At 31.4% G+C, this 13,625-nt stretch overlaps 1 protein-coding gene across 2 annotated transcripts in view; it reads left to right on the forward strand.

Moving 5' to 3' along the window:
- The first annotated feature begins 456 nt into the window (after positions 1–456).
- Positions 457–13,625, forward strand: part of LOC119835570 (peptide transporter family 1-like) — a 28,889-nt gene continuing 15,720 nt past the window's right edge. Inside the window, exon 1 of one of the 2 annotated variants that reach the window (XM_038360477.1) lies at positions 457–648. In XM_038360477.1, coding sequence (XP_038216405.1) covers positions 583–648 — 66 coding nt within the window. In that variant the 5' untranslated portion in view covers positions 457–582. Of the gene's footprint in view, positions 649–5,113; positions 5,280–13,625 lie in introns of those variants that run through there. The other variant, XM_038360478.1, reaches the window with a different exon arrangement.

Below are 13,625 nucleotides of genomic sequence, written 5' to 3' on the forward strand. Positions count from 1 at the left end.
GTAATAAATGTTATTTGCAGTTAACAATTTTCTTTTTTCTTTATTACAATATTTATGGCAAGACTAGGTATATTACACACATACATAGACAATTTATATCCTATAGAGATAATCACGTGACAAAATATTGCGTAATATCACTGTAATGGTCTTATTCCGTAAATTCCCATAGGTTATGTACTATAGCTCGGTAATAAATCTATCACAGAAAATTTTAAACGACATAAGCGCCAAGAAAATTTAATACACTGCTTTAATTGTGTTACAACAGAAGTTACCGTATACTTCTTATCAACTTAAACCTTACATTTTTTGCACATTTGTATTAATCGTTAACTGCAATGACGCATCAGCGTTTTATACACCGATTCGCTGATTCCTGCCACAGGTGGATGACGTGGCCCGTAACTATTATTTCGCTAGATCATAGATTGTTTCTAGCGTTCGGTATTACGTCTTGCATCTTGTCATCGCGAAGGCTAAATGCACGTGCGAACATTTTAATTCACTATCTCTTATCATTCCCTTATCTTAATGCGTTAGTGTACACTCGTTATGCCCTGATTTAATATAGTATTTAAAATGGAATGCGACGAAGTCTCAACTACCCAAGATAGCAGCCTTTTGAGAAGCCGTAAGAAAATAAAAGTGAGTGAATTGTAATCCTTTTTAATTATCCGCTATAAATTCATGATAAGGCAATAAGATCTTCATAAAATTAGTAGAGCGTGCACTATTTAGTGACCTAACTTTTGGCAAGGTACCAAATATTTGTAAACAACATAGGCCATAGATGGCCTCGGTAGCTATATTTTGTACATACGTTTTATGCAAATTAGTTAGATAAAAACAATTGAATGTTAACTTAGTAATATACATTACTAAGACTGTCTGATGTATGTTTTATTATTTTATACAGAATCTCTTGACCATAATTAATAAAAGCTTATAGATACATCCTCAAAACTATTTAATGTAATATAGGTTTCAATCAAACTATATAGGTTTGGCGGCAACCGTTGTTAAAATGTCACTATCATAATAATAGGTAGGCCGCGACCGGCACCGCGACGTTATTTAATTTTGCTGTGAGTAAATGTTTGTTTTTGTTGCACTTTTAAAAAAGTGTTCATTATATTACCATGAAATCTAATCTCTTATATGAACATAATACTGCCAAGTGGCGAAAGTACCTTCTCAAATAACCGAATCTTAATTATATATAATAGACTAGCTGTACCCGCGGCGTCACTCACGTGGTGCCCGCGTGGAAAGTAGCCTATGTGCTTATTCAGACTATAATCTAACTCTATACCAAATTTCATACATATACGATAAGCTGTTTTCGCGTGAAACAGTTACAAACATTCATAAATCCATCCATCCATCCATTCTTACAAACTTCCGCGTTAATAGTATTATTATATACTAGCTGCGCCCCGCGGTTTCACCCGCGTAAATTCGAATCTCGTAGGAATATCGGGATAAAAATGTGTTATTCCAGTTTTCCAGCTATCTACGTACCAAATTTCATTGCAGAGTTCAGTAGTTTTTGTGTAAATGAGTAATAAACATACACACATCCTTACATACTTTTGCATTTATAATATTAGTAGGATAATCTTAATATATATAAATCTCGTGTCACAATGTTTGTCCTCAATGGACTCCTAAACCACTTAACCGATTATAATAAAATTCGCACACCATGTGCAGTTCGATCCAACTTGAGAGATAGGATAGTTTAAATAATTTTAATTACGATAAATGACAACCCGGGCGAAGCCGGGGCGTGCAGCTAGTATATTATAGATATGAGAATGTCTAAGTTATAACATCGTTAATGAACATGAAATTCTATATTTTTGTTGAAGCTATAAACGAACTGAAAAACCGGTTGTCTATGACACAGGTTACATATTATTATACTAGTACCTATAATGTGATAAACAAATATAGCTGAATTGGCCTATAATAAATGACCATAATAGATTGACACATGCAACATGAGGGTTGGCTAAATATACCTATTTTGATGCTGTGTTGTGATTCTGGTGGATTATTAACGATGAGTGTGAATAATCATATGTGTATTTTGTGTAAGACGAAACTTGATGTTAAACATTTCGCACGAAGACGAGATTAATGAATTACCTGTGCAGGAGCTTAAGAACAAAAAAGAAACAATAATACAGATATTTTATTAGTTACGCCACAGATAATATAATACTTTCTAGAATGTGCTTTGTCGAAATTCTTGGCAAGTATCTAAGACAACGTTAAAAAACTATCGGTTCATGATGCTTATGGTATTATGTTCTTTGATGTTTTTGCTGAGAAATAAGTATAAATACTAGTATAGTATTCTCATAAGTTTTGTATTATCTGTGCTACAAGAAGTAAGTTTTCATCCCCTATTTCAATTTACATCTTATTGGGTGGTAGGCGTAGTGGCTGTAGGACGTATATAATTCTTGTACATATGTTTTAAAATTATCGTTCTTATGTGTAAATTCAAAAATTATTTGTATATGGTCATAAACACAGAAACTGGTTTATTAAGGATGCATTTTGCAGTTGCAAGCTGTGAAAGTTTTATTTTTTTATAACACATTCCTACAGTAGGTATGTCATTTGACCATAGTTCTGATTCGTGAGCTAAACTTATAAGTATATACCTATTATGTGACAATAGAATGATAACGCGTATACATACTTATTAAATGGAAATAGGCCTTGAGCTCCCTCAAACACCGTACGATAGCATACTATTCTGTCACGCCGGTTTTCTGTGCGGGTTTGGTACTTTCCCGGTGCGAGCTAGCCTATTCGTGTTCGACTCCCACAATAAGGAGGTCCATTTCCTTTTCATCACCCTTCTGAAACCATTCCTTCTTTCCAGTCATCAATCCTTTCCTTATCCCTTACCCCTTAAAAGTGGGCAGCGCATGACATAACGTAAAACACATACCTATTAATATAAATATTAGTGACCCTACAGTCTACAATCCAATAAATGTATGCGAAAATATAATATTAACGTTCGGATTTTCTTACTTTTCTAATAATTTTGAAAGTTTTTAAACAGTGGCTAGCTACGAGTAAACTAGCCATTGTTTTATTGCCTCGTAATTCCATGTCTTTTCAGAAGCATGCTTTTGCCGAATAATGAGTTATTTGCAATCAAATATATTTATTTGATTAGTTTATCCTTTTAAAATTATCATTGTATTTGTTTTAATTTTAAAATGTTAATTACTATGACTCTAGCATAAATATAACATACGTAAATTCTCTGTTTTATTCTCTACTCTATATAAGTACTAAATGCCAGTTTTCTTCTATATTGAATGATAATACAAAGCTGTTCATACTTTATCTTTATTATTAATCTGTCTTTTCTTTATACAGTGTGCTTACTTGTCTTTTGATATTGAATCAGGTGTTTTAGTAAACATCATGTAAACAAAAATTAACTGAATTCTTTCGAATTGACATAGGAATCCTTGCTATTTTGAATTTTATAGAAATATATTCGAAATTGCCATGTATTTGATCATAACTGATTTATATTTAACTAGCTTTTGCTCGCGGCTTCGCACGTTTTCTCTCTCAATTCTCACGCTTCGCACCTTCCTCTTGAATCACTCTATCTATTAAAAAAAAAAACATCGAAATCGGTTGTGTAGATTTACAGATAAAACATAAAACGGGAAGCGACTTTGCTACTATGTAAGAAGTGATAAGTTCTATAATTTCACTGGACGTGTTCTAATTTCTATAGCAATGAAATTTACAAAAAGTTTAACTTAAAAATGTATATTTCTTGTATCTTTTGTTTCATGGTAATAAATACGATACACCCTCCAAATATGTTTATGTATTTTTCCTAGTAAGTAAATTAACTCTATAAGATTACCATAATGTCATCAACAACTGACAATTAATGAACATTTTTTTGCAATTGCAAAAAATTTTAAGTTCAATCTACAAAAAATTACCGCCGAAATTTACTTCCAACGATGAATCAAAACAAAATGCGGCAATACTTTTATGAGAAATCATATCGTAGGTAAGCGTACAGATGAGAATAATAACAGAAACATAATGATGCATGCATTTGGTATTCCCCATGATCGAGTTACGTAACCACAATTGACTTTAGCGGTCTCAGACTTGAATTGGAAATCTGCAAAATATATTGGGATATATTAATTAATAGCTTCTGTGGCTTTGTACGCGTTAATTTTGGAGTAACTTAATAGATGTTATTATACATATAAACCCTCCTCTTGAATCATTCTATCTCTGAAAAAAAAAACCATCAAAATCTATTGCGTACTTTTAAACATTTAATACATAGGGACATAGGGACAGACAGAGAAAGAATTTGTTTTATACTATGTAGTGCTATACTAACTACAAAATATAGAAAAAAAGCAGAGAAATAAACTCATAACACATGTAAGACGTAAACGTAAGTAAAAGTGAAAGTACTAGGTTCCTACCGTTATTAAAAAACGTAAAATACTGCTTGTGCAACTAAATTCCTAAAAAAGCAAAGTATAACAAACGAACAAGCTCAATAAACAAAATTAAAAAAAACTCTTTAATTATTTATACAGTTTATACGTAAGAACTTTTTTCTAGCAATCATAATCAGGACAATAAAATAAACTCATCATCATCAGCCCATATATGTTCCCACTGCTGGGACGCAGGCCACGCTGGCCAAGTGCGGGTTGGCAGATGTCACATGTCGTCGAACTTAAAAAGGAAAAAAAACTCATGCAAACATTATTGTATCTTCACCGAACCTTGATGAGTGTAAAAAATTTGAATTTATTTGTTCGTTTAATGTAGATCAAAATGGTATCTAAAGGAATCGTTTACGTACAGTTCAACGTATTTGTGTATAAAAGCATATACAGTATATAAAAATATAGAACTAGCATTCCCCTGATCCTATTATACTTTATAGATCCTTAAATTGTTAGTATTATGTATATGAGAGTAATTTGAACCGCTTAACTTCAATAATATGATCGTGGCACGAGACAATTAATTATTGAAGACTTACAACTTACAATCTGTCATTTGTCAGTCAGTGGCGAATGCTTAGTAGCGCGCGCGCAGACAACTCGTGCGCATGTGTCAATGCGAACGTCTTATTATTTATTATGTTGTCTCACATATAAAGGGAAAAGTTTTGTACAATTGTGACTTTATGTAAAGTATAAGACGTCTCCAACATGGAAGAACAAGGAAAAGCAGCTGGGGTAGGTCGTTTTTAATATAGTATACAATATTATGTTATTATTATAACGCTATGCGAATTTTACGCAACGCCGAATTATGATTATTTTATGTTTGTGTGTTTATTTCATTTGAAAAAATATATAGGCTGTTTGTACTGAAATATTAGATAATCTTCGTAGAGCATATTATGCCGAAAATATAAATAAACATACTTTCATAAATTTAATGTTTGAGCTATATGTTTTCTTGTGTATATTATATATGTATGTAAATTATATATATAAGGCATAGCGTGCATTAAATAATATTTTTACTCAAAATCATAATTTATATCTTTTATTAAACTACCCACTTGTGACTCTTGAAAATAGTAATAAACTACTTCAAATTACCTACCTGCCATTTAATATATATTTGATCGTTTTTTTGTTAATTTGTGTAGAGGTCAAATGGATCTTCGATGCTTTTTTTCACACGAGAAGGTACTGTACCGACGTAGCCATATGATTGGTGTTAGGTATATTGACCAGCTTTGTGCAAGACCATTTCATCCCGACATAAAGCGAGTCAATCCGGGTATAACGCAGTTATTACATACTCAAATATATTTTGAGCTTGTATAAGTAAAGTCAGTTTTAAATAAGTTGTTTTTGTAGCGGGAACAATTTTACATAAAAATTTAAATTTGAAATTTAACGTAGTGTATATTGTATATATGTATGTATGTATGTATGTATGTATATATGTATATATTTTATTAGTCATGCCCTATTTGTACGATTTTCATCAAACAATTTTTATATGTATCAAACACGGCTAAGAACCACAGCAAGAAAAGTGGTTTTCAAATAAATAAAATGTTAACGAACCGTCCGTTTCAGAGCTACGATGCCACATACAGTCGCACACATTAACCCTAATAGACTTCGATGTAAAATTAAAAGACCCTTTTTTGCGTCGGTGGTTCTGATTCCAACTAAATGTTAAATAATAGATGAGAACCTGCATCATTATTGAGGACTATCTGCGCCCCGCGGTTTCACCCGCGTCATTCCGTATCCCGTAGGAATATCGGTATAAAAAGTTGCCTATATGTCATTCCAGTTGTCCAGCTGTTTACGTACCAAATTTCATTGCAATCGGTTCAGTAGTTTTTGCGTGAAAGAGCATCAAAAAGCACACACATCCTTACAAACTTTCGCATTTATAATATTTGTAGGATTGGTGTATTTTTTTAAGTGTCTCAGACATGAATGTTCAATATTTTATAAAAACAAAGGCAGCATTATGTAGGCGATTTACAAAGGTCGGTTATGATTTCACTGCATAAATTATATCATGTTATAATTTATCTGTCTTTAATTTGCGTTCAACAAAGTAATTATAGGTCTTTACACATTTGATGTAATAGTACGTAGAGCGGAACTAAGCACAGTTTTGTATTTTACCTACACCAACCCGATACAAGCAGTATCCTGCTAATCCTACTAATCTACTCCTACTAAAATTATAAATGCGAAAGTTTGTAAGGATGTGTGTGTGTTTGTTGCTCTTTCACGCAAGAAACCGCGGAACGCAGCTAGTCTTCTCATATATTGCGAATATTGTAAACTGTATTACTTGGTATCCTTAGTATACTTTAGTTACAATATTTGTGTCAGTGTATCTTTATAATATGTAATTGAGTAATTTCATTCAATCAATGAAAATTATATTGAAATTTCAAACAATAATGTATAAAATAATAAGAAATCTTATCAGCACGTGGAGATTTGATTTAAATATGAAATTGTGTATCAATTTTATTATATGGTTAAGTCAATAATGAGAAGATCGCTTGAATGCACTGTCGCAATGCAATAATATAATTTAATAAATAATACACAATTATACTTATCAACTATTTCATATATTGAATGTAAAAAATACATCATGTAGCTCTTTTACCAGTACGTATATATGGGATAGAATTAAACAGTGTAGGCAGTTATCATGTGTATACATTTGGTCACAGAGAAGAGGTTTGTTTTCTAAAAACAAAAGACCCCTTGTCTTTCGTGGTTCTGCATCAGGTGTTCCAGTTTCCGAAATATACGATAGCCTATACGTTGGCCAGACTTTATACCTATATAAAATAAAAAAACATGTATATATTCAAATACATCCAGTAGTTAGTAGTCCGGATAATAGCGATTACAAATAAACAGACAGACATATTATTTTCGGTTTCGTGCTCTATTGATATATATTATATTGTCACCTTACTCCTGTTAAAAATTTGTCCTCTTAACCGCATGTAAGGTGCTACATGTGTTTGTTTCCTTATTTAGATATAAAAAGGATAATAGTCGATCAGGGTACTACACTCACGGATAGAAATCAAAAAAGCCTGTACAGACAGTGGTCCATTCAGTTTCACGAATTTGCAAGCGGGATAAGTCGCAATAACTCTATATTTATATATATAATCGGAGTAAAACCCCTTTCACCCCCTTTTGTTCTATGTTACTATACATATAAACCTTCTTCTTGATTCACTCTCTCTCAATCACCTGAAAAAAGTTGTTGTGTAATTTAAACATATAAGCATACAGACACACAGACGGCGGAAAGCGACTTTGTTTTATACTATGTAGTGATATGAAAAGTACCTATCACTAGGGAAACTTTAAACACCAAATAGTTAATATTAGAACTGCGTTTGCTCTGCATATTCTTCTCAAAGAAAGCATATCTTCATATACGATTCATTTATGTATAAAAGTATTTTCGTTGGTAATGAATAGCTCCATCATTTATGATATTATTACGACATAAATTAGTTGCACTTAGTTAATATTACGAAATTGAGTAAATTTCATAACAAGTTAATGTACCCATTATAATTAAGTGTCACATTTTAATTAAATTTGCACACCATGTGCAGTTTGATTCAACTTAAAAGATAGGATAGTTTATATAAATTCAATTACGATAAGTCACTACCCGGGCGGAGCCGGGGCGTACAGCTATTAGTATATTTAATATCGATTAATACTTTTAAAATTACATAATCATACAATGTATGTATCTCGTATGTATGCATTGTAGACTTATTTATTTTAATAACGGATATAATATTATCAGCCTTTTCTTTCCACTCATTACTATCATCAACGGATGGGATAAAAAAGTGAATTTATCAAATATATATACATTATTTTATCTTGCTCCGCCATGCTTAGTATCAATAATCCATCAATCGAAGTAACGAAAACATGGGTTTAATAGTTTATCGCATTAACCTTACCAACGTCCAAAATTATTTAACTTAAATTTGGTATCATTGTTTATTACTCGATACTTTCGTTTGATGTTAATTTAAACTCTAAGCCTAGACAATAATAAGATACGCTACGTATCACCTATATAGTATTTTTAAGCCATCAGCAAAACAAAAGGACTCTGTATGTAGCATTCGTGAACCTCGTATTAAAGCATGACGTTATCTCGAAAAGAAAGTGTTTAATTGAGCAATTGCTAAAATATGTAAACATCATGAGAATGAAAACCGGCATTATACACGCTTATTAGAGCGTTAACCTTTGTCGCTTGTATAAAGCGTTTTACAGATTAGATTCTACACTCTAATATTTTGTGCAAACACATAACATAGAAAATAGGAAATAAAAAGTGCAATGCAAACAAATGAAACGAAAATTAACACATAATACGACCTATTTCAATATATCGTCCATTGCCAAGCTTCGCATTAGGATACAAAATGTTTGTGGTACAATTGACATAACGTAACTTTATATTAATTTCATCATCATCATCATCAGTCCATATGTCCACTGCTGGGACACAGGCCTCCTATGAGGGTTCAGGCCATAATCCACCACGCTGGCCAAGTGATGGTTGGCTTGTTGGTTGGTTGGTTGGATGTCACATGTCGTCGAACTTTTGATTCTTGGTCATGCCGGTTTTCTCACGATGTTTTCCTTCACCGTTTTAAGGATTGGTTATGTTATCCACATGTGCAGATAAATTGAAAAATCAATTTATTTCCTGCACGCTCGCCCGGTCTCGAACTCCGACTTATCGATTTTGAAGTCCGCGGTTCTCACCACTGAGTCACCACTGCTTTTATTAATTTAAAAATCTTCTATTCATGTTATGTTTTACATATAGCAAAAGAATAGGTATTAATTATTTAAATACTACCATCTTTACTGCTTGGTATATTAAAAATTACAGTCACTCCCCATTCGATCCATTCGATGTGTATAATATGTACTTAGTCACCGACAGAACAAACATACACACTAGCTTTCTGCCGGCGACTTCAATCGCAATTTTCTTTATTTTTTACTTAATTATTTAGCTCGACCACCAATATACATATTATATATTTTTGATCGGTGATTAAATGTTAATTCTTTGATTAATTTGGTCCAACTGTTAATACACAGGTAAATATTTGGACAAACTGATATCCAATTAAATACGTTATATAGTTATGGTGAGAAAAAAGTTGATGACTTGTTTTAACATGTTTTAGTTATTCTAACTAGCGAAATAACATTTTCTGATGTCTAAACTCATTTCAATTCAATTGATAACACACTCTATTTTTATCCAGAATTTCGACTTTTTTGCATTTTCAGCACTGTTAGCGCTTCGCACTAGAGACCTTGAATTATGATAACCTCCATCTCCTAAATCCAAAATAATAACAAATTTCAAATTGTGTATAGAGTATAGTATTGTAGAAATACAATAATATTGTTATAAAACGTTAGTAATTTTTGTGAATTTATTTAGTTTTAGATTAAAGCAACATGAGTATTATTTGGAGTAACTACAGATTAGATGCGGTTGAAGTTGGACGATAGCGTGTGCATTGTTTGACACAAGAACTCTTATATCGTGCTGATATGGTGATACTGCCAATCGAGACCTGTCACTTAGATCTCGGCTTGATTTGGCTGATTTAGAAAGATTACATAAGAAGAAGATATCTCTATCTTTTTCAGGGCCGTAGTAACAACAGCGATTGCTAAATTGTTGAAAATAGTTGTTGTTAAGTTCAGTTTTTATACATACGAGAGACAGCTTCAACAATTATTTAATCGTATGACGATAGATAATCAACTTATCTTTTTATTTTGTTGACATAATTTCGCCAATACACACATATACCATTCAGAATAATATAATTTTCATAAATAGTCGTTAGTATAAGGATATTAATCCGTATTCGCTTTAATTGTTGGATATATAAGGTATCTAATGTAAATTCCACTTTAAATGATTCGCATTGGCCTCTTGAGAACGAAGTTGTCAGAACAATTAAAAATATAGCTGACAATTGTTTACATTTATAGTTTAGCCAATTCTAAGGGTACGATTTATCAGCGATGTGCTATTTAGCTATGCTGCAAGGATGTATTATCTAAGCCGTGAAGCTATGTGTAGTATGTGTGTTGTTTTATCACAATAAGTATCGTATCACTGATATTTCTCTCATGTATAAAATCTACTTTTTTTTATTTTTTTATCGCCTAGCAGGCAAACGATCAGGCGGGTCACCTGATGGAAAAGAAAATCATACTTCTGTATTTATTTATTCTCAGAACTGATATAAATAATTAAAATTATTTCTATCTTCCTTTTGTTTTTTAGATACGTTATATTACAAATAATGTCTAATACATGTCAGTAGTAAAAAACATTTAGAGCTATGTACTGAGTTGCACAGATAGTTAAGATAAAGTGGTAAATTACGTCATTAACATGCACTTCGTTTCGTAATAGCTGTTTGCCATTATACTAATCTGTTTGGTTTACTTTTTACAAATTACTACACAGAAATGTATTAATAAAATGTGAAGGTATTAAATTTTATATTGGAATTACTACGTGGTCAAAGGAAATTCTCATTGGAATAAGATCTTTCACCAAGAAGGGGTAGAAAGCCTATAGCACTTTCTAGCTCCTAAGTCCTAACTATTCCCAGATCCATAAATCATACCGTATTAATCTTGTTTATGATCTGAAAGACAATTGACGTGATAGTTTAGATTAAAAAAAGACTTAATTTTTTTTGTCTTGTCACTTTATCATTCTAAATTATTATATTTTTTTCACACGATATTAAGGTTTTAATAAAAAAAAAATATTTGAATATTTCACAAATATTGCTTAAATGTAAATGTACGTAACAGGGACTTCAGATTTTTTGTATCTTGTAATATTTTGTTAAAGGCACATTTTTATTCCACCATACATAAAACCACCGTTTTTCGTTTAAATTTATTTTCTATTGAAATATGCGATAAAAAAATTACATAAAAAACTGGTCGAAATTCTAAATGAAATTTAATTATCATATTTTTTAGATAGAATGTTTACTATACATATATACTCAACGATTATACTGTACACGAGACGGCAAGTGACCCCAAAAAATAATTTAGCTATAAGTTAAATCCAACAATGTTAGGGTCGCTCAAAAAAACAATCTATTGAATATTGTTATAGTATTTAATATGTTAACTATGAAGTTCAGGCGTGCAGTGAATAATAAATAAACTAAAAGTTAGTGATCTTGCAATCATTGCCTTCAAAGTGTGAGAGCTTGCCTTGACATACCTTCTCAGTCTTAACAAACTGCAAGTTGACACTCTTTTATTTAAACCAATTTTCCTCATAGCTAATAATATAAAGTTATATTATCTGTGTACAATTTAATTGATTAGGTGAAAAACACCTCCATTTTCTATGTATTTTTATTACAAGAAGCCTACGACTTTCGATACATAACGTCTGTTTGGTATGATTAAGTATACTTTAACGGACGGACCCCAAAAAATATGGTTAATATCCTCTCTCGGCTTTGCTCGAGTAGACTAAAGAAGCGATGGACAGTCTAGAAGTTTTAAACGCATAGACGCCGTTCTCGTGGGATGTCCGGAATGAATACTATCCTATGTCTTGTCTCGGCTCTGAAACTACCATTATATCAAATTTCATCCAAACCTACTCAACGGTTTAAGCGTGAACAGAGAGACAGAGTTACTTGTGCATTTATAATATTAGTAAGGATTTCTGAAACATTCCATACCTATAACTTATAGGTAAATTGTCTATTGTGAAAAAATTACAGAAATTTTTATAACTTTCAATTTTATGACATTTTCATTCTAATCGCTGAAATAATGCAGATAAAGCAATCAAATGTATGTATTATTTGATTTAAATAGCTTTTGTCATATTGACAATTATCTCATTATGAAATTGTAACAACGTGTCCCTCGCTCTCATACCTTATTATCTAATCCAACACCATTATCTATTTGTTAACTTAGTAACATTGTATGGTAATGCAATATCTACTACTTAACAACTATAACTTTGATTTTTATAAGGTTCATATCTTACATAATTGTAGGGGACTCATAAATTAGACTATCTATTGTTCGCAGTATTTCAGTCAGTAAGTACAATGAAATTTATATAAAAATGTCTTAATTTCAAAGGCGAAATATACACGACCGAATTTTGAATTATTTTACTTTTTATATAGTTCACAGAACTCCCAACTTTTTGGGTAAATCATCGTTTTTACGACCACTTGCAGTTGTAACGGTCTTAAACTGGTTTGGTTGTCGAAGCTGGAATATGTATTTGGAAAGCAGGACATAACCCTTGGGTGATAATTGTCTTTGTAAATCAGTGTAAATATTACAACTTTATTAGTCTATTAAGGCATTAGACGTATTATAATATTAGTTAGCTATATTCTTTACTCTCCTTGGAAAAGAGAACTGAACCTGTAATTATGCACAACCTCAATATTTTCAAACTCAAACTCAAGCATTATACTATTATAGTGAATGAGTGAAGATTTTTTTTTGTGATTTTCCAAATGTGGGTATTACATTTATGTAACACGAAATGTTTAGAGTATGCATTCCTTTAAATAAAGTAGGTACTCTTTCGATCAATATGATACGATACGATCGGATGTGTATTAGATAATAAAATATAATTTAACTCAAGCGTAAGTTGAGATTGTTGTTATGTAATTAATAATGATATATATTAGCTTCATCAGAAAATAAATAGAATGCAACCCACCAAAATCTTATAAATATTAAACAGTAAGTTTATTTATAGAATATGTCATAATTAGGCACCTTAGAACACTTTATAGACTGGTACTTATATATTATAAAACACTGAAAAGCGTGCATTTTTAAATTCAATTGCAACATTGGTTAATTCTAAGACTGTATACATTATAACGTGTATTATATACCTAGTCTTGCCATAAATATTGTAATAAAGAAAAAAGAAAATTGTTAACTGCAAATAACATT

The sequence above is a fragment of the Zerene cesonia genome, chromosome Z (genome assembly GCF_012273895.1).
Source record: "Zerene cesonia ecotype Mississippi chromosome Z, Zerene_cesonia_1.1, whole genome shotgun sequence".
Classification (NCBI taxonomy): Eukaryota; Metazoa; Arthropoda; class Insecta; order Lepidoptera; family Pieridae; genus Zerene; species Zerene cesonia.